The sequence below is a fragment of the Procambarus clarkii genome, chromosome 14, assembly GCF_040958095.1.
Source record: "Procambarus clarkii isolate CNS0578487 chromosome 14, FALCON_Pclarkii_2.0, whole genome shotgun sequence".
Lineage (NCBI taxonomy): Eukaryota > Metazoa > Arthropoda > Malacostraca > Decapoda > Cambaridae > Procambarus > Procambarus clarkii.
In genome coordinates this window covers 37,227,056-37,254,555 of record NC_091163.1, presented here as the reverse complement: position 1 = coordinate 37,254,555, position 27,500 = coordinate 37,227,056, and the positions used below count along the sequence as shown (strand labels likewise).

Below are 27,500 nucleotides of genomic sequence, written 5' to 3'. Positions count from 1 at the left end.
GGTTGAGCTCTGGCTCTTTGGTCCTGCCTCTCAACTGTCAATCAACAGGTGTACAGGTTCCTGAGCCTACTGGGCTCTATCATATCTACATTATAAACTGTGTATGGAGTCAGCCTCCACCACATTACTTCCTAATGCATTCCATTTGTCAACCACTCTGACACTAAAAAAGTTCTTTCTAACGTCCCTGTGGTTCATGTGGGTACTCAGTTTCCACCTGTGTCCCCTTGTTCACGTGTGTGTGTGTGTATGTGTGTGTTTGTTTTAGAGAAATATATGTAGTAGATATAATAGAGGAAAAATAGGTTGGTTAGAAAGGCGGGGTCCAAGATCTAATAGCTCGATTTTGCAGACACAAATAGTAAACACACACACACAAGGAAACTGAAAAAAGGTTCAAAAGTTTGCGACGAAGCTCGTCCCAGAATAGCAAGAGATGGCATATGAAGAGTGACTGAAAGAACTGAACCTGACGACGCTAGAAAAAGTAGAGGGAGAGACGTAACTGAGACGAGGACCGGGCCGCGGGGACACTAAACCCCGAAATCATCCCATAGATAACCTCTCAAGATAGCTCAAGAAGCAGGTGTGGAGGCAAACTATTCCTAATTATGAAAGGCGATGCAATAAGGAAATAGGACAGGAGTCATTGCTCTAAACTAGAGAGGCGGGGTCCTAGAGCTAAAGCTCGATCTTGCAGCCACTAACTGGTGAGCGCAAAGGTATTCATCCTCGCGGCCGAGCTGACAGCGCTCAGGAGTCGTAGCCCAAAGGCCCCAGGTTAGATTCCCGAGCATCCTTATCCTGACCCATCCCACCCGTGAGCATCCTTATCCTGACCCATCCCACCCGTGAGCATCCTTATCCTGACCCATCCCACCCGTGAGCATCCTTATCCTGACCCATCCCACCCGTGAGCATCCTTATCCTGACCCATCCCACCCGCGAGCATCCTTATCCTGACCCATCCCACCCGTGAGCATCCTTATCCTGACCCATCCCACCCGTGAGCATCCTTATCCTGACCCATCCCACCCGTGAGCATCCTTATCCTGACCCATCCCACCCGTGAGCATCCTTATCCTGACCCATCCCATCCACGATCATCCTTATCCTGACCCATCCCACCCGTGAGCATCCTTATCCTGACCCATCCCACCCGTGAGCATCCTTATCCTGACCCATCCCATCCGTGAGCATCCTTATCCTGACCCATCCCACCCGTGAGCATCCTTATCCTGACCCATCCCACCCGTGAGCATCCTTATCCTGACCCATCCCACCCGTGAGCATCCTTATCCTGACCCATCCCACCCGTGAGCATCCTTATCCTGACCCATCCCATCCACGATCATCCTTATCCTGACCCATCCCATCCGTGAGCATCCTTATCCTGACCCATCCCACCCGCGAGCATCCTTATCCTGACCCATCCCATCCGCGAGCATCCTTATCCTGACCCATCCCACCCGCGAGCATCCTTATCCTGACCCATCCCATCCGCGAGCATCCTTATCCTGACCCATCCCACCCGCGAGCATCCTTATCCTGACCCATCCCATCCGCGAGCATCCTTATCCTGACCCATCCCACCCGCGAGCATCCTTATCCTGACCCATCCCACCCGTGAGCATCCTTATCCTGACCCATCCCATCCGCGAGCATCCTTATCCTGACCCATCCCATCCGCGAGCATTCTTATCCTGACCCATCCCATCCACGATCATCCTTATCCTGACCCATCCCATCCGCGAGCATCCTTATCCTGACCCATCCCATCCACGATCATCCTTATCCTGACCCATCCCATCCGTGAGCATCCTTATCCTGACCCATCCCATCCACGAGCATTCTTATCCTGACCCATCCCATCCACGATCATCCTTATCCTGACCCATCCCATCCGCGAGCATCCTTATCCTGACCCATCCCATCCACGATCATCCTTATCCTGACCCATCCCATCCGTGAGCATCCTTATCCTGACCCATCCCATCCACGAGCATCCTTATCCTGACCCATCCCATCCACGATCATCCTTATCCTGACCCATCCCATCCGTGAGCTTCCTTATCCTGACCCATCCCATCCACGAGCATTCTTATCCTGACCCATCCCATCCACGATCATCCTTATCCTGACCCATCCCATCCGCGAGCATCCTTATCCTGACCCATCCCATCCACGATCATCCTTATCCTGACCCATCCCATCCGTGAGCATCCTTATCCTGACCCATCCCATCCACGAGCATTCTTATCCTGACCCATCCCATCCGTGAGCATCCTTGTCCTGACCCATCCCACCCGCGAGCATCCTTATCCTGACCCATCCCATCTGCGAGCATCCTTATCCTGACCCATCCCATCCGTGAGCATCCTTATCCTGACCCATCCCACCCGTGAGCATCCTTATCCTGACCCATCCCACCCGTGAGCATCCTTATCCTGACCCATCCCACCCGTGAGCATCCTTATCCTGACCCATCCCATCCGTGAGCATCCTTATCCTGACCCATCCCATCCGTGAGCATCCTTATCCTGACCCATCCCATCCGTGAGCATCCTTATCCTGACCCATCCCACCCGTGAGCATCCTTATCCTGACCCATCCCACCCGTGAGCATCCTTATCCTGACCCATCCCACCGTGAGCATCCTTATCCTGACCCATCCCACCCGCGAGCATCCTTATCCTGACCCATCCCATCTGCGAGCATCCTTATCCTGACCCATCCCATCCGTGAGCATCCTTATCCTGACCCATCCCACCCGTGAGCATCCTTATCCTGACCCATCCCACCCGTGAGCATCCTTATCCTGACCCATCCCATCCGTGAGCATCCTTATCCTGACCCATCCCATCCGTGAGCATCCTTATCCTGACCCATCCCATCCGTGAGCATCCTTATCCTGACCCATCCCACCCGTGAGCATTCTTATCCTGACCCATCCCACCCGTGAGCATCCTTATCCTGACCCATCCCACCCGTGAGCATCCTTATCCTGACAGGAACACTGCAGGTATGGAAGGGTGGGGCAGGAACACTGCAGGTATGGAAGGGTGGGACAGGAACACTGCAGGTATGGAAGGGTGGGGCGGGAACACTGCAGGTATGGAAGGGTGGGGCAGGAACACTGCAGGTATGGAAGGGTGGGACAGGAACACTGCAGGTATGGAAGGGTGGGGCAGGAACACTGCAAGTATGGAAGGGTGGGGCAGGAACACTGCAGGTATGGAAGGTTGGGGCAGGAACACTGCAGGTATGGAAGGGTGGGGCAGGGGAACACTGCAGGTATGGAAGGGTGGGACAGGAACACTGCAGGTATGGAAGGGTGGGGCAGGAACACTGCAGGTATGGAAGGGTGGGGCAGGGATACTGCAGGTATGGAAGGGTGGGGCAGGAACACTGCAGGTATGGAAGGGTGGGGCAGGAACACTGCAGGTGTGGAAGGGTGGGGCAGGAACACTGCAGGTATGGAAGGGTGGGGCAGGAACACTGCAGGTATGGAAGGGCGGGGCGGGAACACTGCAGGTATGGAAGGGTTGTACCTGTGGGAGAGTTTGGACCCGCATGACTTGGGTCGATATGCAGCCTCCAGCAGCTGCTGTAGGAGCGGCCCGGACCATGCTGCTGGTGTGTGGCCCGGACCATTCTGCTGGTGTGTGGCCCGGACCATCCTGCTGGTGTAGGAGGGCCCGGACCATCCTGCTGGTGTAGGGGCGGCCCGGACCATCCTGCTGGTGTAGGGGCGGCCCGGACCATCCTGCTGGTGTGTGGCCCGGACCATCCTGCTGGTGTAGGAGCGGCCCGGACCATCCTGCTGGTGTAGGAGCGGCCCGAACCATCCTGCTGGTGTAGGAGCGGCCCGGACCATCCTGCTGGTGTGTGGCCCGGACCATCCTGCTGGTGTGTGGCCCGGACCATCCTGCTGGTATAGGAGCGGCCCGGACCATCCTGCTGGTGTAGGAGCGGCCCGGACCATCCTGCTGGTGTAGGAGCGGCCCGGACCATCCTGCTGGTGTAGGAGCGGCCCGGACCATCCTGCTGGTGTAGGAGCGGCCCGGACCATCCTGCTGGTGCAGGAGCGGCCCGGACCATCCTGCTGGTGTAGGAGCGGCCCGGACCATCCTGCTGGTGTAGGAGCGGCCCGGACCATCCTGCTGGTGTAGAAGCGGCCCGGACCCTCCTGCTGGTGTAGGAGCGGCCTGGACCATCCTGCTGGTGTAGGAGCGGCCCGGACCATCCTGCTGGTGTAGGAGCGGCCCGGACCATCCTGCTGGTGTAGGAGCGGCCCGGACCATCCTGCTGGTGTAGGAGCGGCCCGGACCATCCTGCTGCTGTAGGAGCGGCCCGGACCATCCTGCTGGTGTAGGAGCGGCCCGGACCATCCTGCTGGTGTAGGAGCGGCCCGGACCATCCTGCTGGTGTAGGAGCGGCCCGGACCATCCTGCTGGTGTAGGAGCGGCCCGGACCATCCTGCTGGTGTGTGGCCCGGACCATCCTGCTGGTGTAGGAGTGGCCCGGACCATCCTGCTGGTGTAGGGGCGGCCCGGACCATCCTGCTGGTGCAGGAGCGGCCCGGACCATCCTGCTGGTGTAGGGACGGCCCGGACCATCCTGCTGGTGTAGGAGCGGTCCGGACCATCCTGCTGGTGTGTGGCCCGGACCATCCTGCTGGTGTAGGGGCGGCCCGGACCATCCTGCTGGTGTAGGAGCGGCCCGGACCATCTTGCTGGTGTAGGAGCGGCCCGGACCATCCTGCTGGTGTAGGAGCGGCCCGGACCATCCTGCTGGTGTAGGAGCGGCCCGGACCATCCTGCTGGTGTAGGAGCGGCCCGGACCATCCTGCTGGTGTAGGAGCGGCCCGGACCATCCTGCTGGTGTAGGAGCGGCCCGGACCATCCTGCTGGTGTGTGGCCCGGACCATCCTGCTGGTGTGTGGCCCGGACCATCCTGCTGGTGTAGGAGCGGCCCGGACCATCCTGCTGATGTGTGGCCCGGACCATCCTGCTGGTGTGTGGCCCGGACCATCCTGCTGGTGTGTGGCCCGGACCATCCTGCTGGTGTGTGGCCCGGACCATCCTGCTGGTGTGTGGCCCGGACCATCCTGCTGGTGTGTGGCCCGGACCATCCTGCTGGTGTAGGAGTGGTCCGGACCATCCTGCTGGTGTAGGAGTGGTCCGGACCATCCTGCTGGTGTAGGGGCGGCCCGGACCATCCTGCTGGTGTAGGAGCGGCCCGGACCATCCTGCTGGTGTGTGGCCCGGACCATCCTGCTGGTGTAGGAGCGGTCCGGACCATCCTGCTGGTGTGTGGCCCGGACCATCCTGCTGGTGTAGGAGTGGCCCGGACCATCCTGCTGGTGTAGGAGCGGCCCGGACCATCCTGCTGGTGTAGGGGCGGCCCGGACCATCCTGCTGGTGTAGGAGCGGCCCGGACCATCCTGCTGGTGTGTGGCCCGGACCATCCTGCTGGTGTGTGGCCCGGACCATCCTGCTGGTGTGTGGCCCGGACCATCCCGCTGGTGTGTGGCCCGGACCATCCCGCTGGTGTAGGAGCGGTCCGGACCATCCTGCTGGTGTAGGGGCGGCCCGGACCATCCTGCTGGTGTAGGAGCGGCCCGGACCATCCTGCTGGTGTAGGAGCGGCCCGGACCATCCTGCTGGTGTAGGAGCGGCCCGGACCATCCTGCTGGTGTAGGAGCGGCCCGGACCATCCTGCTGGTGTAGGAGCGGCCCGGACCATCCTGCTGGTGTAGGAGCGGCCCGGACCATCCTGCTGGTGTAGGAGCGGCCCGGACCATCCTTCTGTAGGAGCGGCCTGGACCATCCTGCTGGTGTAGGAGCGGCCCGGACCATCCTGCTGGTGTAGGAGCGGTCTGGACCATCCTGCTGGTGTAGGGGCGGCCTGGACCATCCTGCTGGTGTAGGAGCGGCCTGGACCATCCTGCTGGTGTAGGAGCGGCCTGGACCATCCTGCTGGTGTAGGAGCGGCCTGGACCATCCTGCTGGTGTAGGAGCGGCCTGGACCATCCTGCTGGTGTAGGAGCGGCCTGGACCATCCTGCTGGTGTAGGAGCGGCTCGGACCATCCTGCTGGTGTAGGAGCGGTCTGGACCATCCTGCTGGTGTAGGGGCGGCCTGGACCATCCTGCTGGTGTAGGAGCGGCCCGGACCATCCTGCTGGTGTAGGAGCGGCCCGGACCATCCTGCTGGTGTAGGAGCGGCCCGGACCATCCTGCTAGTGTAGGAGCGGCCCGGACCATCCTGCTGGTGTAGGAGCGGTCCGGACCATCCTGCTGGTGTAGGAGCGGCCCGGACCATCCTTCTGTAGGAGCGGCCTGGACCATCCTGCTGGTGTAGGAGCGGCCCGGACCATCCTGCTGGTGTAGGAGCGGTCTGGACCATCCTGCTGGTGTAGGGGCGGCCTGGACCATCCTGCTGGTGTAGGAGCGGCCTGGACCATCCTGCTGGTGTAGGAGCGGCCTATACCATCCTGCTGGTGTAGGAGCGGCCTGGACCATCCTGCTGGTGTAGGAGCGGCCTGGACCATCCTGCTGGTGTAGGAGCGGCCTGGACCATCCTGCTGGTGTAGGAGCGGCTCGGACCATCCTGCTGGTGTAGGAGCGGTCTGGACCATCCTGCTGGTGTAGGGGCGGCCTGGACCATCCTGCTGGTGTAGGAGCGGCCTGGACCATCCTGCTGGTGTAGGAGCGGCCTGGACCATCCTGCTGGTGTAGGAGCGGCCTGGACCATCCTGCTGGTGTAGGAGCGGCTCGGACCATCCTGCTGGAGTAGGAGCGGTCTGGACCATCCTGCTGGTGTAGGGGCGGCCTGGACCATCCTGCTGGTGTAGGAGCGGCCTGGACCATCCTGCTGGTGTAGGAGCGGCTCGGACCATCCTGCTGGTGTAGGAGCGGTCTGGACCATCCTGCTGGTGTAGGAGCGGTCTGAACCATCCTGCTGGTGTAGGAGCGGCCTGGACCATCCTGCTGGTGTAGGAGCGGCCTGGACCATCCTGCTGGTGTAAAAGCGGCCTGGACCATCCTGCTGGTGTAGGAGCGGCCTGGACCATCCTGCTGGTGTAGGAGCGGTCTGAACCATCCTGCTGGTGTAGGAGCGGTCTGGACCATCCTGCTGGTGTAGGAGCGGCCTGGACCATCCTGCTGGTGTAGGAGCGGCTCGGACCATCCTGCTGGTGTAGGAGCGGCCTGGACCATCCTGCTGGTGTAGGAGCGGCCCGGACCATCCTGCTGGTGTGTGGCCCGGACCATCCTGCTGGTGTGTGGCCCGGACCATCCTGCTGGTGTAGGAGCGGCCCGGACCATCCTGCTGGTGTAGGAGCGGCCCGAACCATCCTGCTGGTGTAGGAGCGGCCCGGACCATCCTGCTGGTGTGTGGCCCGGACCATCCTGCTGGTGTGTGGCCCGGACCATCCTGCTGGTATAGGAGCGGCCCGGACCATCCTGCTGGTGTAGGAGCGGCCCGGACCATCCTGCTGGTGTAGGAGCGGCCCGGACCATCCTGCTGGTGTAGGAGCGGCCCGGACCATCCTGCTGGTGTAGGAGCGGCCCGGACCATCCTGCTGGTGTAGGAGCGGCCCGGACCATCCTGCTGGTGTGTGGCCCGGACCATCCTGCTGGTGTGTGGCCCGGACCATCCTGCTGGGGTGTGGCCCGGACCATCCTGCTGGTGTAGGGGCGGCCCGGACCATCCTGCTGGTGTAGGAGCGGCCCGGACCATCCTGCTGGTGTGTGGCCCGGACCATCCTGCTGGTGTGTGGCCCGGACCATCCTGCTGGGGTGTGGCCCGGACCATCCTGCTGGTGTAGGGGCGGCCCGGACCATCCTGCTGGTGTAGGAGCGGCCCGGACCATCCTGCTGGTGTAGGAGCGGCCCGGACCATCCTGCTGGTGTGTGGCCCGGACCATCCTGCTGGTGTGTGGCCCGGACCATCCTGCTGGTGTGTGGCCCGGACCATCCTGCTGGTATAGGAGCGGCCCGGACCATCCTGCTGGTGTAGGAGCGGCCCGGACCATCCTGCTGGTGTAGGAGCGGCCTGGACCATCCTGCTGGTGTAGGAGCGGCCCGGACCATCCTGCTGGTGTAGGAGCGGCCCGGACCATCCTGCTGGTGTAGGAGCGGCCCGGACCATCCTGCTTGTGTGTGGCCCGGACCATCCTGCTGGTGTGTGGCCCGGACCATCCTGCTGGTATAGGAGCGGCCTGGACCATCCTGCTGGTGTAGGAGCGGCCCGGACCATCCTGCTGGTGTAGGAGCGGCCTGGACCATCCTGCTGGTGTAGGAGCGGCCCGGACCATCCTGCTGGTGTGTGGCCCGGACCATCCTGCTGGTGTATTAATATAATTTAATACATTAAAGAAATTATCATGAAATACAACATAAATATACAAAAAATTGCATACATACGAGATGGCAACACTGCCAAAGTCTAGATCAGAAGGGGGGGGGAGGATAGGGAAGGGGAATTATCAGGGAAAGTGTCAAGCCACTAAGACTATATAGCACTTGAAATGAGATCAGGATAAGGATTTGGGATGGGACGGGGGGTAAGGAATGATACCCAACCACTTGGGAGGATAGGGAGGATTCAACGCCATACACCAACGGTTATACATATGTATACAAAGATATAACACATATTAGATATATACAACATGTGTATCAAAAGATTGTCTAAGTGGAAAGCATTTGACAGTGTCATATTTTCATTAAGTGTCCACAAGTGCACAATACAAGGTACAACACTACAAGGGAAACTACTCAGTATACATATGAATAATACATCTGGAAACTAAATGTATACATTCTTCAACATGGTCCACATAATGTTACCTATACAACATTCACGTAGTATTAATTACAATAAGCATACAAGGATGTTTTTCAAACGCCATGACATTAGGCTACTGCTATAACTACACGTCTAATATATATATCCACAATTACATGATACACAACTTTGATACAGAATTAATATAGACCGGGAAATGTATGTCACACATTGACAATACATAAATAAGAATAATATACGGCAATATAAGATTATATCATAAACACAATATTCGTGATACGAGGCTATCAGCCAAGATATCACTGTATAGTTTGAACACTCTCATTCACCAACCTCAGTATGATCATATGGAGGGCCAGGTCCCTAATCTACACAGTAAAATAACAACGTACTGGAGTGAACGATATGGAAGAAAATGCAAGATTGAACCCGTGAAGAGCAGAGGTGCCATAGGCACAATCAGAGAACACTGTATAAACATCAGAGGTCCTCGGTTGTTCAACGTCCTCCCAGCGACTATAAGAAATATTGCCGGAACAACCGTGGACTTCTTCGAGAGGAAACTGGACTGTTTTCTAAGAGAAGTTCCGGATCAGCCGGGCTGTGGTGGGTATGTGTTCCTGCGGGCCGCTCCAAGCAACAGCCTGGTGGACCAAACTCTCACAAGTCGAGCCTGGCCTCGGGCCGGGCTTGGGGAGTAGAACAACTTCCAGAACCCCATCAACCAGGTATCAAGCAGTAACGGGTGTTGTGTAGTGTTGTGGGTGTTGTGTATTGTTGTGGGTGTTCTGTAGTGTTGTGGGTGTTCTGTAGTGTTGTGGGTGTTGTGTATTGTTGTGGGTGTTCTGTAGTGTTGTGGGTGTTCTGTAGTGTTGTGGGTGTTGTGTATTGTTGTGGGTGTTCTGTAGTGTTGTGGGTGTTGTGTAGTGTTGTGGGTGTTGTGTATTGTTGTGGGTGTTGTGTATTGTTGTGGGTGTTGTGTATTGTTGTGGGTGTTGTGTATTGTTGTGGGTGTTGTGTATTGTTGTGGGTGTTGTGTATTGTTGTGGGTGTTGTGTATTGTTGTGGGTGTTGTGTATTGTTGTGGGTGTTGTGTATTGTTGTGGGTGTTGTGTAGTGTTGTGTAGTGTTGTGGGTGTTGTGTAGTGTTGTGTAGTGTTGTGGGTGTTGTGTAGTGTTGTGTAGTGTTGTGGGTGTTGTGTAGTGTTGTGTAGTGTTGTGGGTGTTGTGTAGTGTTGTGTAGTGTTGTGGGTGTTGTGTAGTGTTGTGTATTGTTGTGGGTGTTGTGTATTGTTGTGGGTGTTATGTATTGTTGTGGGTGTTGTGTATTGTTGTGGGTGTTGTGTATTGTTGTGGGTGTTGTGTATTGTTGTGGGTGTTGTGTATTGTTGTGGGTGTTGTGTAGTGTTGTGGGTGTTGTGTATTGTTGTGGGTGTTGTGTATTGTTGTGGGTGTTGTGTAGTGTTGTGGGTGTTGTGGGTGTTGTGTAGTGTTGTGGGTGTTGTGGGTGTTGTGTATTGTTGTGGGTGTTGTGTAGTGTTGTGGGTGTTGTGGGTGTTGTGTAGTGTTGTGGGTGTTGTGGGTGTTGTGTAGTGTTGTGGGTGTTGTGGGTGTTGTGTATTGTTGTGGGTGTTGTGTAGTGTTGTGGGTGTTGTGTAGTGTTGTGGGTGTTGTGTAGTGTTGTGGGTGTTGTGTATTGTTGTGGGTGTTGTGTATTGTTGTGGGTGTTGTGTAGTGTTGTGGGTGTTGTGTAGTGTTGTGGGTGTTGTGTAGTGTTGTGGGTGTTGTGTATTGTTGTGGGTGTTGTGTATTGTTGTGTAGTGTTGTGGGTGTTGTGTATTGTTGTGGGTGTTCTGTAGTGTTGTGGGTGTTGTGTATTGTTGTGGGTGTTGTGTATTGTTGTGGGTGTTGTGTATTGTTGTGGGTGTTGTGTATTGTTGTGGGTGTTGTGTATTGTTGTGGGTGTTGTGTAGTGTTGTGGGTGTTGTGTATTGTTGTGGGTGTTCTGTAGTGTTGTGGGTGTTCTGTAGTGTTGTGGGTGTTCTGTAGTGTTGTGGGTGTTCTGTAGTGTTGTGGGTGTTCTGTAGTGTTGTGGGTGTTCTGTAGTGTTGTGGGTGTTCTGTAGTGTTGTGGGTGTTCTGTAGTGTTGTGGGTGTTCTGTAGTGTTGTGGGTGTTCTGTAGTGTTGTGGGTGTTCTGTAGTGTTGTGGGTGTTGTGTATTGTTGTGGGTGTTGTGTATTGTTGTGGGTGTTGTGTATTGTTGTGGGTGTTGTGTATTGTTGTGGGTGTTGTGTATTGTTGTGGGTGTTGTGTAGTGTTGTGGGTGTTCTGTAGTGTTGTGGGTGTTGTGTAGTGTTGTGGGTGTTGTGTAGTGTTGTGGGTGTTGTGTATTGTTGTGGGTGTTCTGTAGTGTTGTGGGTGTTCTGTAGTGTTGTGGGTGTTCTGTAGTGTTGTGGGTGTTCTGTAGTGTTGTGGGTGTTCTGTAGTGTTGTGGGTGTTCTGTAGTGTTGTGGGTGTTCTGTAGTGTTGTGGGTGTTCTGTAGTGTTGTGGGTGTTCTGTAGTGTTGTGGGTGTTCTGTAGTGTTGTGGGTGTTCTGTAGTGTTGTGGGTGTTGTGTATTGTTGTGGGTGTTCTGTTGTGTTGTGGGTGTTCTGTAGTGTTGTGGGTGTTCTGTAGTGTTGTGGGTGTTCTGTAGTGTTGTGGGTGTTCTGTAGTGTTGTGGGTGTTCTGTAGTGTTGTGGGTGTTCTGTAGTGTTGTGGGTGTTGTGTAGTGTTGTGGGTGTTGTGTATTGTTGTGGGTGTTCTGTAGTGTTGTGGGTGTTGTGTATTGTTGTGGGTGTTGTGTATTGTTGTGGGTGTTGTGTATTGTTGTGGGTGTTGTGTATTGTTGTGGGTGTTCTGTAGTGTTGTGGGTGTTGTGTATTGTTGTGGGTGTTGTGTATTGTTGTGGGTGTTGTGTATTGTTGTGGGTGTTCTGTAGTGTTGTGGGTGTTGTGGGTGTTGTGTATTGTTGTGGGTGTTGTGTATTGTTGTGGGTGTTGTGTATTGTTGTGGGTGTTCTGTAGTGTTGTGGGTGTTGTGTAGTGTTGTGGGTGTTGTGTATTGTTGTGGGTGTTCTGTAGTGTTGTGGGTGTTGTGTATTGTTGTGGGTGTTGTGTAGTGTTGTGGGTGTTGTGTATTGTTGTGGGTGTTGTGTAGTGTTGTGGGTGTTGTGTATTGTTGTGGGTGTTGTGTAGTGTTGTGGGTGTTGTGTATTGTTGTGGGTGTTCTGTAGTGTTGTGGGTGTTTTGTATTGTTGTGGGTGTTGTGTAGTGTTGTGGGTGTTGTGTATTGTTGTGGGTGTTGTGTAGTGTTGTGGGTGTTGTGTAGTGTTGTGGGTGTTGTGTATTGTTGTGGGTGTTGTGTAGTGTTGTGGGTGTTGTGTAGTGTTGTGGGTGTTGTGTAGTGTTGTGGGTGTTGTGTATTGTTGTGGGTGTTGTGTATTGTTGTGGGTGTTGTGTAGTGTTGTGGGTGTTGTGTATTGTTGTGGGTGTTGTGTAGTGTTGTGGGTGTTGTGTAGTGTTGTGGGTGTTGTGTAGTGTTGTGGGTGTTGTGTAGTGTTGTGGGTGTTGTGTAGTGTTGTGGGTGTTGTGTAGTGTTGTGGGTGTTGTGTAGTGTTGAGGGTGTTGTGTAGTGTTGTGTAGTGTTGTGGGTGTTGTGTAGTGTTGTGTAGTGTTGTGGGTGTTGTGTAGTGTTGTGGGTGTTCTGTAGTGTTGTGGGTGTTGTGTAGTGTTGTGGGTGTTGTGTAGTGTTGTGGGTGTTGTGTAGTGTTGTGGGTGTTGTGTAGTGTTGTGGGTGTTGTGTAGTGTTGAGGGTGTTGTGTAGTGTTGTGGGTGTTCTGTAGTGTTGTGTAGTGTTGTGGGTGTTGTGTAGTGTTGTGGGTGTTGTGTAGTGTTGTGGGTGTTGTGTAGTGTTGTGGGTGTTGTGTAGTGTTGAGGGTGTTGTGGGTGTTGTGTAGTGTTGTGGGTGTTGTGTAGTGTTAAGGGTGTTGTGGGTGTTGTGGGTGTTGTGTAGTGTTGTGGGTGTTGTGTAGTGTTGTGGGTGTTGTGTATTGTTGTGGGTGTTGTGTATTGTTGTGGGTGTTGTGTAGTGTTGTGGGTGTTGTGTAGTGTTGTGGGTGTTGTGTAGTGTTGTGGGTGTTGTGTAGTGTTGTGGGTGTTGTGTAGTGTTGTGGGTGTTGTGTAGTGTTGTGGGTGTTGTGTAGTGTTGTGGGTGTTGTGTAGTGTTGAGGGTGTTGTGTAGTGTTGTGGGTGTTGTGTAGTGTTGTGGGTGTTGTGTAGTGTTGTGTAGTGTTATGTAGTGTTGTGTAGTGTTGTGGGTGTTGTGTAGTGTTGTGTAGTGTTGTGGGTGTTGTGTAGTGTTGTGGGTGTTGTGTAGTGTTGTGGGTGTTGTGTAGTGTTGTGTAGTGTTGTGGGTGTTGTGTAGTGTTGTGGGTGTTGTGTAGTGTTGTGGGTGTTGTGTAGTGTTGTGGGTGTTGTGGGTGTTGTGTAGTGTTGAGGGTGTTGTGTAGTGTTGTGGGTGTTGTGTAGTGTTGTGGGTGTTGTGTAGTGTTGTGGGTGTTGTGTAGTGTTGTGGGTGTTGTGTAGTGTTGAGGGTGTTGTGTAGTGTTGTGGGTGTTCTGTAGTGTTGTGTAGTGTTGTGGGTGTTGTGTAGTGTTGTGGGTGTTGTGTAGTGTTGTGGGTGTTGTGTAGTGTTGTGTAGTGTTGTGGGTGTTGTGTAGTGTTGTGGGTGTTGTGTAGTGTTGTGTAGTGTTGTGGGTGTTGTGGGTGTTGTGTAGTGTTGTGGGTGTTGTGTAGTGTTGTGGGTGTTCTGTAGTGTTGTGGGTGTTGTGTAGTGTTGTGGGTGTTGTGTAGTGTTGTGTAGTGTTGTGGGTGTTGTGTAGTGTTGTGGGTGTTGTGTAGTGTTGTGGGTGTTGTGTAGTGTTGAGGGTGTTGTGTAGTGTTGTGGGTGTTGTGTAGTGTTGTGGGTGTTGTGTAGTGTTGTGGGTGTTGTGTAGTGTTGTGGGTGTTGTGTAGTGTTGAGGGTGTTGTGTAGTGTTGTGGGTGTTCTGTAGTGTTGTGTAGTGTTGTGGGTGTTGTGTAGTGTTGTGGGTGTTGTGTAGTGTTGTGGGTGTTGTGTAGTGTTGTGGGTGTTGTGTAGTGTTGAGGGTGTTGTGTAGTGTTGTGTAGTGTTGTGGGTGTTGTGTAGTGTTGTGTAGTGTTGTGGGTGTTGTGTAGTGTTGTGGGTGTTCTGTAGTGTTGTGTAGTGTTGTGGGTGTTGTGTAGTGTTGTGGGTGTTGTGTAGTGTTGTGGGTGTTGTGTAGTGTTGTGTAGTGTTGTGTAGTGTTGTGGGTGTTGTGTAGTGTTGTGGGTGTTGTGTAGTGTTGTGTAGTGTTGTGGGTGTTGTGTAGTGTTGTGGGTGTTGTGTAGTGTTGTGGGTGTTGTGTAGTGTTGTGGGTGTTGTGTAGTGTTGTGTGTGTTGTGTAGTGTTGTGTAGTGTTGTGGGTGTTGTGTAGTGTTGTGGGTGTTGTGTAGTGTTGTGGGTGTTGTGTAGTGTTGTGTAGTGTTGTGTAGTGTTGTGTAGTGTTGTGGGTGTTGTGTAGTGTTGTGGGTGTTGTGTAGTGTTGTGTAGTGTTGTGGGTGTTGTGTAGTGTTGTGGGTGTTGTGTAGTGTTGTGGGTGTTGTGTAGTGTTGTGGGTGTTGTGTAGTGTTGTGGGTGTTGTGTAGTGTTGTGGGTGTTGTGTAGTGTTGTGTAGTGTTGTGTAGTGTTGTGGGTGTTGTGTAGTGTTGTGGGTGTTGTGTAGTGTTGTGTAGTGTTGTGTAGTGTTGTGGGTGTTGTGTAGTGTTGTGTAGTGTTGTATTGTGTTGTGTAGTGTTGTGGGTGTTGTGTAGTGTTGTGTAGTGTTGTGGGTGTTGTGTAGTGTTGTGGGTGTTGTGTAGTGTTGTGGGTGTTGTGTGTGTTGTGTAGTGTTGTGTAGTGTTGTGTAGTGTTGTGTAGTGTTGTGGGTGTTGTGTGTGTTGTGTAGTGTTGTGGGTGTTGTGTAGTGTTGTGGGTGTTGTGTAGTGTTGTGGGTGTTGTGTAGTGTTGTGGGTGTTGTGGGTGTTGTGTAGTGTTGAGGGTGTTGTGTAGTGTTGTGGGTGTTCTGTAGTGTTGTGTAGTGTTGTGGGTGTTGTGTAGTGTTGTGGGTGTTGTGTAGTGTTGTGGATGTTGTGTAGTGTTGTGTAGTGTTGTGGATGTTGTGTAGTGTTGTGGATGTTGTGTAGTGTTGTGTAGTGTTGTGTGTGTTGTGTAGTGTTGTGGGTGTTGTGTAGTGTTATGGGTGTTGTGGAGTGTTGTGTAGTGTTGTGGGTGTTGTGTAGTGTTGTGGGTGTTGTGTAGTGTTGTGTAGTGTTGTGTAGTGTTGTGGGTGTTGTGTAGTGTTGTGTAGTGTTGTGGGTGTTGTGTAGTGTTATGGGTGTTGTGTAGTGTTGTGGGTGTTGTGTAGTGTTGTGTAGTGTTGTGGGTGTTGTATAGTGTTATGGGTGTTGTGTAGTGTTGTGGGTGTTGTGTAGTGTTGTGGGTGTTGTGTAGTGTTGTGTAGTGTTGTGTGTGTTGTGTAGTGTTATGGGTGTTGTGTAGTGTTGTGTAGTGTTGTGTGTGTTGTGTAGTGTTGTGGGTGTTGTGTAGTGTTGTGTAGTGTTGTGTGTTGTGTAGTGTTGTGGGTGTTGTGTAGTGTTGTGTAGTGTTGTGTGTTGTGTAGTGTTGTGGGTGTTGTGTAGTGTTGTGTAGTGTTGTGGGTGTTGTGTAGTGTTGTGTAGTGTTGTGTAGTGTTGTGTAGTGTTGTGTAGTGTTGTGGGTGTTGTGTAGTGTTGTGGGTGTTGTGTAGTGTTGTGGGTGTTGTGTAGTGTTGTGTAGTGTTGTGTAGTGTTGTGTAGTGTTGTGGGTGTTGTGTAGTGTTGTGGGTGTTGTGTAGTGTTGTGGGTGTTGTGTAGTGTTGTGGGTGTTGTATAGTGTTGTGGGTGTTTTGTAGTGTTGTGGGTGTTGTGTAGTGTTGTGTAGTGTTGAGGGTGTTGTGTAGTGTTGTGGGTGTTGTGTAGTGTTGTGGGTGTTGTGTAGTGTTGTGTAGTGTTGTGGGTGTTGTGTAGTGTTGTGGGTGTTGTGTAGTGTTGTGGGTGTTGTGTAGTGTTGTGTAGTGTTGTGGGTGTTGTGTTGTGTTGTGTAGTGTTGTGTAGTGTTGTGGGTGTTGTGGGTGTTGTGTAGTGTTGTGGGTGTTGTGTTGTGTTGTGTAGTGTTGTGGGTGTTGTGTAGTGTTGTGGGTGTTGTGTAGTGTTGTGTAGTGTTGTGGGTGTTGTGTAGTGTTGTGGGTGTTGTGTAGTGTTGTGGGTGTTGTGGGTGTTGTGTAGTGTTGTGGGTGTTGTGTAGTGTTGTGTAGTGTTGTGTAGTGTTGTGGGTGTTGTGGGTGTTGTATAGTGTTGTGGGTGTTGTGTAGTGTTGTGTAGTGTTGTGTAGTGTTGTGTAGTGTTGTGGGTGTTGTGGGTGTTGTGTAGTGTTGTGGGTGTTGTGTAGTGTTGTGTAGTGTTGTGGGTGTTGTGGGTGTTGTATAGTGTTGTGGGTGTTGTGTAGTGTTGTGTAGTGTTGTGGGTGTTGTGGGTGTTGTATAGTGTTGTGGGTGTTGTGTAGTGTTGTGTAGTGTTGTGGGTGTTGTGGGTGTTGTATAGTGTTGTGGGTGTTGTGTAGTGTTGTGTAGTGTTGTGGGTGTTGTGGGTGTTGTGTAGTGTTGTGGGTGTTGTGTAGTGTTGTGTAGTGTTGTGGGTGTTGTGGGTGTTGTATAGTGTTGTGGGTGTTGTGTAGTGTTGTGTAGTGTTGTGGGTGTTGTATAGTGTTGTGGGTGTTGTGTAGTGTTGTGTAGTGTTGTGTAGTGTTGTGTAGTGTTGTGTAGTGTTGTGGGTGTTGTGTAGTGTTGTGTAGTGTTGTGGGTGTTGTGGGTGTTGTATAGTGTTGTGGGTGTTGTGTAGTGTTGTGTAGTGTTGTGTAGTGTTGTGTAGTGTTGTGGGTGTTGTGGGTGTTGTGTAGTGTTGTGGGTGTTGTGTAGTGTTGTGGGTGTTGTGGGTGTTGTGGGTGTTGTGTAGTGTTGTGGGTGTTGTGTAGTGTTGTGGGTGTTGTGGGTGTTGTGTAGTGTTGTGGGTGTTGTGTAGTGTTGAGGGTGTTGTGGGTGTTGTGTAGTGTTGTGGGTGTTGTGTAGTGTTATGGGTGTTGTGTAGTGTTGAGGGTGTTGTGTAGTGTTGTGGGTGTTGTGTAGTGTTGTGGGTGTTGTGTAGTGTTGAGGGTGTTGTGTAGTGTTATGGGTGTTGTGTAGTGTTGAGGGTGTTGTGTAGTGTTGTGTAGTGTTGTGTAGTATTGTGGGTGTTGTGTAGTGTTGTGAGTGTTGTGTAGTGTTGTGTAGTGTTGTGTAGTGTTGTGTGTGTTGTGTAGTGTTGTGTAGTGTTGTGTAGTGTTGTGGGTGTTGTGTAGTGTTGTGTAGTGTTGTGTAGTGTTGTGTAGTGTTGAGGGTGTTGTGTAGTGTTGAGGGTGTTGTGTAGTGTTGTGTAGTGTTGAGGGTGTTGTGTAGTGTTGAGGGTGTTGTGTAGTGTTATGGGTGTTGTGTAGTGTTGAGGGTGTTGTGTAGTGTTATGGGTGTTGTGTAGTGTTGAGGGTGTTGTGTAGTGTTGTGGGTGTTGTGTAGTGTTGTGGGTGTTGTGTAGTGTAGTGTTGTGTAGTGTTGTGGGTGTTGTGTAGTGTTGTGGGTGTTGTGTAGTGTTGTGTAGTGTTGTGGGTGTTGTGTAGTGTTGTGGGTGTTGTGTAGTGTTGTGGGTGTTGTGTAGTGTTGTGTAGTGTTGTGGGTGTTGTGGGTGTTGTGTAGTGTTGTGGGTGTTGTGTAGTGTTGTGTAGTGTTGTGGGTGTTGTGTAGTGTTATGGGTGTTGTGTAGTGTTGTGGGTGTTGTGTAGTGTTGTGGGTGTTGTGTAGTGTTGTGGGTGTTGTGTAGTGTTGTGGGTGTTGTGTAGTGTTGTGGGTGTTGTGTAGTGTTGTGTATTGTTGTGGGTGTTGTGGGTGTTGTGTAGTGTTGAGGGTGTTGTGTAGTGTTGTGGGTGTTGTGTAGTGTTGTGGGTGTTGTGTAGTGTTGTGGGTGTTGTGTAGTGTTGTGGGTGTTGTGTAGTGTTGTGGGTGTTGTGTAGTGTTGTGGGTGTTGTGTAGTGTTGTGGGTGTTGTGTAGTGTTGTGGGTGTTGTGTAGTGGTGTGGGTGTTGTGTAGTGTTGAGGGTGTTGTGTAGTGTTGTGGGTGTTGTGTAGTGTTATGGGTGTTGTGTAGTGTTGAGGGTGTTGTGTAGTGTTATGGGTGTTGTGTAGTGTTGAGGGTGTTGTGTAGTGTTATGGGTGTTGTGTAGTGTTGAGGGTGTTGTGTAGTGTTGTGTAGTGTTGTGGGTGTTGTGTGTGTTATGTAGTGTTGTGTAGTGTTGTGGGTGTTGTGTAGTGTTGTGGGTGTTGTGTAGTGTTGTGGGTGTTGTGTAGTGTTGTGGGTGTTGTGTAGTTTTGTGTAGTGTTGTGGGTGTTGTGTAGTGTTGTGTAGTGTTGTGGGTGTTGTGTAGTGTTGTGTAGTGTTGTGGGTGTTGTGTAGTGTTGTGGGTGTTATGGGTGTTGTGTAGTGTTATGGGTGTTGTGTAGTGTTGTGGGTGTTGTGTAGTGTTGTGGGTGTTGTGGGTGTTGTGTAGTGTTGTGGGTGTTGTGTAGTGTTGTGGGTGTTGTGTAGTGTTGTGGGTGTTGTGTAGTGTTGTGGGTGTTGTGTAGTGTTGTGGGTGTTGTGTAGTGTTGTGGGTGTTGTGTAGTGTTGTGGGTGTTGTGTAGTGTTGTGGGTGTTGTGTAGTGTTGTGGGTGTTGTGTAGTGTTGTGGGTGTTGTGTATTGTTGTGGGTGTTGTGTAGTGTTGTGTAGTGTTGTGGGTGTTGTGTAGTGTTGTGGATGTTGTGTAGTGTTGTGTAGTGTTGTGGGTGTTGTGGGTGTTGTGTAGTGTTGTGGGTGTTTTGTAGTGTTGTGGGTGTTGTGTAGTGTTGTGGGTGTTGTGTAGTGTTGTGGGTGTTGTGTAGTGTTGTGGGTGTTGTGTAGTGTTGTGGGTGTTGTGTAGTGTTGTGGGTGTTGTGGGTGCTGTGTAGTGTTTTGGGTGTTGTGTAGTGTTGTGGGTGTTGTGTAGTGTTGTGGGTGTTGTTGTGGGTGTTGTGTAGTGTTGTGGGTGTTGTGTAGTGTTGTGGATGTTGTGTAGTGTTGTGTAGTGTTGTGTGTGTTGTGTAGTGTTGTGGGTGTTGTGTAGTGTTGTGGGTGGTGTGTAGTGTTGTGGGTGTTGTGTAGTGTTGTGGATGTTGTGTAGTGTTGTGTAGTGTTGTGTGTGTTGTGTAGTGTTGTGGGTGTTGTGTAGTGTTGTGTGTGTTGTGTAGTGTTGTGGGTGTTGTGTAGTGTTGTGGGTGTTGTGTAGTGTTGTGGGTGTTGTGTAGTGTTGTGGGTGTTGTGGGTGTTGTGTAGTGTTGTGGGTGTTGTGTAGTGTTGTGGGTGTTGTGTAGTGTTGTGTAGTGTTGTGTAGTGTTGTGGGTGTTGTGTAGTGTTGTGTAGTGTTGTGGGTGTTGTGGGTGTTGTGTAGTGTTGTGGGTGTTGTGTAGTGTTGTGGGTGTTGTGTAGTGTTGTGGGTGTTGTGTAGTGTTGTGGGTGTTGTGTAGTGTTGTGGGTGTTGTGGGTGTTGTGTAGTGTTGTGGGTGTTGTGGGTGTTGTGTAGTGTTGTGGGTGTTGTGTAGTGTTGTGGGTGTTGTGTAGTGTTGTGGGTGTTGTGTAGTGTTGTGTAGTGTTGTGGGTGTTGTGTAGTGTTGTGGGTGTTGTGGATGTTGTGTAGTGTTGTGTAGTGTTGTGGGTGTTGTGGGTGTTGTGTAGTGTTGTGTAGTGTTGTGGGTGTTGTGTAGTGTTGTGGGTGTTGTGTAGTGTTGTGGGTGTTGTGTAGTGTTGTGGGTGTTGTGTAGTGTTGTGGGTATTGCGTAGTGTTGAGGGTGTTGTGTAGTGTTGTGGGTGTTGTGTAGTGTTGTGTAGTGTTGTGGGTGTTGTGTAGTGTTGTGGGTGTTGTGTAGTGTTGTGGGTGTTGTGTAGTGTTGTGGGTGTTGTGTAGTGTTGTGGGTGTTGTGTAGTGTTGAGGGTGTTGTGTAGTGTTGTGGGTGTTGTGTAGTGTTGTGGGTGTTCTGTAGTGTTGTGTAGTGTTGTGGGTGTTGTGTAGTGTTGTGGGTGTTGTGTAGTGTTGTGGGTGTTGTGTAGTGTTGTGTAGTGTTGTGGGTGTTGTGTAGTGTTGAGGGTGTTGTGTAGTGTTGAGGGTGTTGTGTAGTGTTGTGGGTGTTGTGTAGTGTTGTGGGTGTTGTGTAGTGTTGAGGGTGTTGTGTAGTGTTGTGGGTGTTGTGTAGTGTTGTGTAGTGTTGTGGGTGTTGTGTAGTGTTGTGGGTGTTGTGTAGTGTTGTGGGTGTTGTGTAGTGTTGTGGGTGTTGTGTAGTGTTGTGGGTGTTGTGTAGTGTTGTGGGTGTTGTGTAGTGTTGTGGGTGTTGTGTAGTGTTGTGTAGTGTTGTGGGTGTTGTTACATCATGTCACGGGTGTTGTGTAGTGTTGTGGGTGTTGTGGGTGTTGTGTAGTGTTGTGTAGTGTTGTGGGTGTTGTGTAGTGTTGTGGGTGTTGTGTAGTGTTGTGGGTGTTGTGTAGTGTTGTGGGTGTTGTGGGTGTTGTGTAGTGTTGTGGGTGTTGTGTAGTGTTGTGGGTGTTGTGTAGTGTTGTGTAGTGTTGTGGGTGTTGTTACATCATGTCACGGGTGTTGTGTAGTGTTGTGGGTGTTGTTACATCATGTCACGGGTGTTGTGTAGTGTTGTGGGTGTTGTGTAGTGTTGTGGGTGTTGTTACATCATGTCACGGGTGTTGTGTAGTGTTGTGGGTGTTGTTACATCATGTCACGGGTGTTGTGTAGTGTTGTGGGTGTTGTGTAGTGTTGTGGGTGTTGTTACATCATGTCACGGGTGTTGTGTAGTGTTGTTACAAAGTCTAATAGCCTACCAGTTATGGCGTTACCATAATGACTGTAATAATAGAGTGAGACACTATATTAGTAACTGTTGACTTTTCTCTCTCTCTTGTCAGGTAAGTTGTTGTGGTTGGCATAAGGTAGTGGTGAGTAGTGAGAGCCATGGACGGCCATGGTGGGGACGCGGCCCAACTCTCCACCCTCGACCACGCTAACCATCATATATACATGAGGTAATTCCTGCTCGCATTAACAGACTCATTGATCCACTTATTACCTGCTCAAGATGCAGAGTTTGCAACGTGTTGCTAACATGTTTGAGTTTTCCAGGAAGGATCAAGGAGGTTGTCTGAACACTTGTGATTTGTCACTATAAATGTTATCTTCCCCCCCCCCCCTACCAGAAAGTTCAACAGTGTTTAATGTACGAACTGAAGCAATACGACTAACCTATCGAGGCACGGCCAAAACGTTAATATTACGGCGGTTTTATTTTTTACTTAAAGAACAATGTACAAATTTTTTGCCCATGGGCGAAATGTCAATTGGCGGGGAGTGAAGGGTAGGCCGCGGGTGACAGACAGACAGTAGTCTTGTGCTAACATGTCAATACCAGGACATGTTTACCACCATCATAAACAAGGTGAAGGCGGGAGCGCTATAGACACCTTCTCTATGACTGATATACAAACACCTCAAAACTGAGTTTAATACCAACACGAACTCCGCGGATTTTGAATGAGATATTAACAACATGCTAATGCACTCAGCTCCAGAATCATGGAATTCTATATTTATAAAAGAAATGTGAGCAGCACGAGCACTCAGTGTGGTGTGGAGAACAATGGTGGCCGCTGGAGAGCTGCTTGATACCTGCTTGATACCTGCTATATACCTGGTTGATACTAGCTTGATACCTGGTTGATGGGGTTCTGGGAGTTGTTCTACTCCCCAAGTCCGGCCCGAGGCCAGGTTTGACTTGTGAGAGTTTGGCCCACCAGACTGTTGCTTGGAGCGGCCCGCAGGCCCACATACCCACCACAGCCCGGTTGATCCGGCACTCCTTGGAGGAATCTATCTAGTTTCCTCTTGAAGATGTCCACGGTTGTTCCGGCAATATTTCTTATGCTCGCTGAGAGGACGTTGAACAACCGCGGACCTCTGATGTTTATACAGTGTTCTCTGATTGTGCCTATGGCACCTCTGCTCTTCACTGGACCTCTGATGTTTATACAGTGTTCTCTGATTGTGCCTATGGCACCTCTGCTCTTCACTGGTTCTATTCTGCATTTTCTTCCATATCGTTCACTCCAGTACGTTGTTATTTTACTGTGTAGATTTGGGACCTGACCCTCCAGTATTTTCCAGGTGTATATTATTTGGTATCTCTCTCGTCTCCTTTCTAGAGAGTACATTTGGAGAGCTTTGAGACGATCCCAATAATTTAGGTGTTTTATCTCGTCTATGCGTGCCGTATATGTTCTCTGTATTCCCTCTATTTCAGCAATCTCTCCTGCTGTGAAGGGGGAAGCGAGTTATTGTTAAAGATTCGCTACCTGGAACAAAAAGTTCCAAGTAACACGGGCTATAGTGAGCCCGTAGATAGTTATTAGGGAAGTGAGTAGTTTGAGGAAGCACTTGAGCAAGTGCATCACTTGTTCAAGTGAGCACTTGAGGAAGTGAGTAGCTACCACAAGTGGTTATCTCAGCAGATATAGCTGCTCTACACAAGCCAGGGAGAGAGCAAAGTGTTGGCTAACAATTGTTGACCAGTTGCACTACTGTACCACATAATATATGTTGTTGAGAGTGATGGAGCGAGGTGTCCAGTTGTGTGGTGGAGGGCGGGATGGAGCGAGGTGTCCAGTTGTGTGGTGGAGGGCGGGATGGAGCGAGGTGTCCAGTTGTGTGGTGGAGGGCGGGATGGAGCGAGGTGTCCAGTTGTGTGGTGGAGGGCGGGATGGAGCGAGGTGTCCAGTTGTGTGGTGGAGGGCGGGATGGAGCGAGGTGTCCAGTTGTGTGGTGGAGGGCGGGATGGAGCGAGGTGTCCAGTTGTGTGGTGGAGGGCGGGATGGAGCGAGGTGTCCAGTTGTGTGGTGGAGGGCGGGATGGAGCGAGGTGTCCAGTTGTGTGGTGGAGGGCGGGATGGAGCGAGGTGTCCAGTTGTGTGGTGGAGGGCGGGATGGAGCGAGGTGTCCAGTTGTGTGGTGGAGGGCGGGATGGAGCGAGGTGTCCAGTTGTGTGGTGGAGGGCGGGATGGAGCGAGGTGTCCAGTTGTGTGGTGGAGGGCGGGATGGAGCGAGGTGTCCAGTTGTGTGGTGGAGGGCGGGATGGCCCGAGGTGTCCAGTTGTGTGGTGGAGGGCGGGATGGCCCGAGGTGTCCAGTTGTGTGGTGGAGGGCGGGATGGAGCGAGGTGTCCAGTTGTGTGGTGGAGGGCGGGATGGAGCGAGGTGTCCAGTTGTGTGGTGGAGGGCGGGATGGAGCGAGGTGTCCAGTTGTGTGGTGGAGGGCGGGATGGCCCGAGGTGTCCAGTTGTGTAGTGGAGGGCGGGATGGAGCGAGGTGTCCAGTTGTGTGGTGGAGGGCGGGATGGAGCGAGGTGTCCAGTTGTGTGGTGGAGGGCCTGATGGAGCGAGGTGTCCAGTTGTGTGGTGGAGGGCGGGATGGAGCGAGGTGTCCGGTTGTGTGGTGATGGGCGGGATGGAGCGAGGTGTCCAGTTGTGTGGTGGAGGGCGGGATGGAGCGAGGTGTCCAGTTGTGTGGTGGAGGGCGGGATGGAGCGAGGTGTCCGGTTGTGTGGTGGAGGGCGGGATGGAGCGAGGTGTCCAGTTGTGTGGTGGAGGGCGGGATGGAGCGAGGTGTCCAGTTGTGTGGTGGAGGGCGGGATGGAGCGAGGTGTCCAGTTGTGTGGTGGAGGGCGGGATGGAGCGAGGTGTCCAGTTGTGTGGTGGAGGGCGGGATGGAGCGAGGTGTCCAGTTGTGTGGTGGAGGGCGGGATGGCCCGAGGTGTCCAGTTGTGTGGTGGAGGGCGGGATGGCCCGAGGTGTCCAGTTGTGTGGTGGAGGGCGGGATGGAGCGAGGTGTCCAGTTGTGTGGTGGAGGGCGGGATGGAGCGAGGTGTCCAGTTGTGTGGTGGAGGGCGGGATGGAGCGAGGTGTCCAGTTGTGTGGTGGAGGGCGGGATGGCCCGAGGTGTCCAGTTGTGTAGTGGAGGGCGGGATGGAGCGAGGTGTCCAGTTGTGTGGTGGAGGGCGGGATGGAGCGAGGTGTCCAGTTGTGTGGTGGAGGGCCTGATGGAGCGAGGTGTCCAGTTGTGTGGTGGAGGGCGGGATGGAGCGAGGTGTCCAGTTGTGTGGTGATGGGCGGGATGGAGCGAGGTGTCCAGTTGTGTGGTGGAGGGCGGGATGGAGCGAGGTGTCCAGTTGTGTAGTGGAGGGCGGGATGGAGCGAGGTGTCCAGTTGTGTGGTGGAGGGCCGGATGGCCCGAGGTGTCCAGTTGTGTAGTGGAGGGCGGGATGGCCCGAGGTGTCCAGTTGTGTGGTGATGGGCGGGATGGAGCGAGGTGTCCAGTTGTGTGGTGATGGGCGGGATGGCCCGAGGTGTCCAGTTGTGTGGTGGAGGGCGGGATGGAGCGAGGTGTCCAGTTGTGTGGTGGAGGGCGGGATGGTGCGAGGTGTCCAGTTGTGTGGTGGAGGGCGGGATGGCCCGAGGTGTCCAGTTGTGTGGTGGAGGGCGGGATGGAGCGAGGTGTCCAGTTGTGTGGTGATGGGCGGGATGGTGCGAGGTGTCCAGTTGTGTGGTGGAGGGCGGGATGGAGCGAGGTGTCCAGTTGTGTGGTGGAGGGCGGGATGGTGCGAGGTGTCCAGTTGTGTGGTGGAGGGCGGGATGGAGCGAGGTGTCCAGTTGTGTGGTGGAGGGCGGGATGGAGCGAGGTGTCCAGTTGTGTGGTGGAGGGCGGGATGGCCCGAGGTGTCCAGTTGTGTGGTGGAGGGCGGGATGGCCCGAGGTGTCCAGTTGTGTGGTGGAGGGCGGGATGGTGCGAGGTGTCCAGTTGTGTGGTGGAGGGCGGGATGGCCCGAGGTGTCCAGTTGTGTGGTGATGGGCGGGATGGAGCGAGGTGTCCAGTTGTGTGGTGGAGGGCGGGATGGAGCGAGGTGTCCAGTTGTGTGGTGGAGGGCGGGATGGCCCGAGGTGTCCAGTTGTGTGGTGGAGGGCGGGATGGCCCGAGGTGTCCAGTTGTGTGGTGGAGGGCGGGATGGCCCGAGGTGTCCAGTTGTGTGGTGGAGGGCGGGATGGACCAAGACAGAGGTAAAGACCAGCTCCTCTACTGTGTTCTCTTGTTACGGGACGCAACGCCGAGAGAATATGTTTGTTCCTTCCCTTCTACATCCTGTATCCCGGGTATGGAAGTGAGCACTTTACCCCGTGTGCTCCAGAGACACAGACGGACCTCAGCAAGTGCTCTGAAGGCTCGCTAGGCTCCCACACTGGCCCCAGAGGGTAGGAGGGAGCAGGCCAGGTGTAAAGGTGAGTGTAGGTGCCGTGGGGGTGTAGGTGGCAGCCCTGGCCAGCAGGTCACCCTGTTGCTTCAGTCATAATGTGGGTGGTGACGCCCACTGCCAGAGACTTCCCCCACACCCAGTACTCCACAGTGACTCTCCAGCAGGCAGTGTGCCAGGCAACACTACCTGTCACCACCCAGTACTCCACAGTGACTCTCCAGCAGGCAGTGTGGCCAGGCTACACTACCTGTCACCACCCAGTACTCCACAGTGACTCTCCAGCAGGCAACACTACCTGTCACCACCCAGTACTCCACAGTGACTCTCCAGCAGGCAGTGTGCCAGGCTACACTACCTGTCACCACCCAGTACTCCACAGTGACTCTCCAGCAGGCAGTGTGGCCAGGCTACACTACCTGTCACCACCCAGTACTCCACAGTGCCTCTCCAGCAGGCATTGTGCCAGGCTACACTACCTGTCACCACCCAGTACTCCACAGTGACTCTCCAGCAGGCAGTGTGGCCAGGCAACACTACCTGTCACCACCCAGTACTCCACAGTGACTCTCCAGCAGGCAGTGTGGCCAGGCAACACTACCTGTCACCACCCAGTACTCCACAGTACCTCTCCAGCAGGCAGTGTGCCAGGCAACACTACCTGTCACCACCCAGTACTCCACAGTGACTCCAGCAGGCTACACTACCTGTCACCACCCAGTACTCCACAGTGACTCCAGCAGGCAACACTACCTGTCACCACCCAGTACTCCACAGTGACTCTCCAGCAGGCAGTGTGGCCAGGCAACACTACCTGTCACCACCCAGTACTCCACAGTGACTCTCCAGCAGGCAGTGTGGCCAGGCTACACTACCTGTCACCACCCAGTACTCCACAGTGACTCTCCAGCAGGCAGTGTGGCCAGGCAACACTACCTGTCACCACCCAGTACTCCACAGTGACTCTCCAGCAGGCAACACTACCTGTCACCACCCAGTACTCCACAGTGACTCTCCAGCAGGCAGTGTGCCAGGCTACACTACCTGTCACCACCCAGTACTCCACAGTGACTCTCCAGCAGGCTACACTACCTGTCACCACCCAGTACTCCACAGTGACTCTCCAGCAGGCAGTGTGGCCAGGCAACTCTACCTGTCACCACCCAGTACTCCACAGTGACTCTCCAGCAGGCAGTGTGGCCAGGCAACACTACCTGTCACCACCCAGTACTCCACAGTGACTCTCCAGCAGGCTACACTACCTGTCACCACCCAGTACTCCACAGTGACTCTCCAGCAGGCAGTGTGCCAGGCAACACTACCTGTCACCACCCAGTACTCCACAGTGACTCTCCAGCAGGCAGTGTGGCCAGGCAACACTACCTGTCACCACCCAGTACTCCACAGTGACTCTCCAGCAGGCAACACTACCTGTCACCACCCAGTACTCCACAGTGACTCTCCAGCAGGCAGTGTGCCAGGCAACACTACCTGTCACCACCCAGTACTCCACAGTGACTCTCCAGCAGGCAGTGTGCCAGGCTACACTACCTGTCACCACCCAGTACTCCACAGTGACTCTCCAGCAGGCAGTGTGCCAGGCAACACTACCTGTCACCACCCAGTACTCCACAGTGACTCTCCAGCAGGCAGTGTGGCCAGGCAACACTACCTGTCACCACCCAGTACTCCACAGTGACTCTCCAGCAGGCAGTGTGCCAGGCAACACTACCTGTCACCACCCAGTACTCCACAGTGACTCTCCAGCAGGCAGTGTGGCCAGGCTACACTACCTGTCACCACCCAGTACTCCACAGTGACTCTCCAACAGGCTACACTACCTGTCACCACCCAGTACTCCACAGTGACTCTCCAGCAGGCAACACTACCTGTCACCACCCAGTACTCCACAGTGACTCTCCAGCAGGCAGTGTGCCAGGCAACACTACCTGTCACCACCCAGTACTCCACAGTGACTCTCCAGCAGGCAGTGTGGCCAGGCAACACTACCTGTCACCACCCAGTACTCCACAGTGACTCTCCAGCAGGCAACACTACCTGTCACCACCCAGTACTCCACAGTGACTCTCCAGCAGGCAGTGTGCCAGGCAACACTACCTGTCACCA

General features: G+C 53.1%; 1 protein-coding gene across 6 annotated transcripts in view; it reads left to right on the top strand.

Moving 5' to 3' along the window:
• The window catches only part of LOC123770518 (homer protein homolog 2), a 292,519-nt gene that overhangs the window by 93,800 nt on the left and 171,219 nt on the right, over window positions 1-27,500 (top strand). For 3 of the 6 annotated variants that reach the window (XM_069324489.1, XM_069324487.1, XM_045762502.2), the window contains exon 2: window positions 20,992-21,108. The exons of the other annotated variants lie outside the window; for them this stretch is intronic. In XM_069324489.1, the coding sequence (XP_069180590.1) occupies window positions 21,038-21,108 (71 nt within the window). In that variant the 5' untranslated portion in view covers window positions 20,992-21,037. The remainder of the gene's footprint in view (window positions 1-20,991; window positions 21,109-27,500) is intronic. 6 annotated transcript variants of the gene reach the window in all.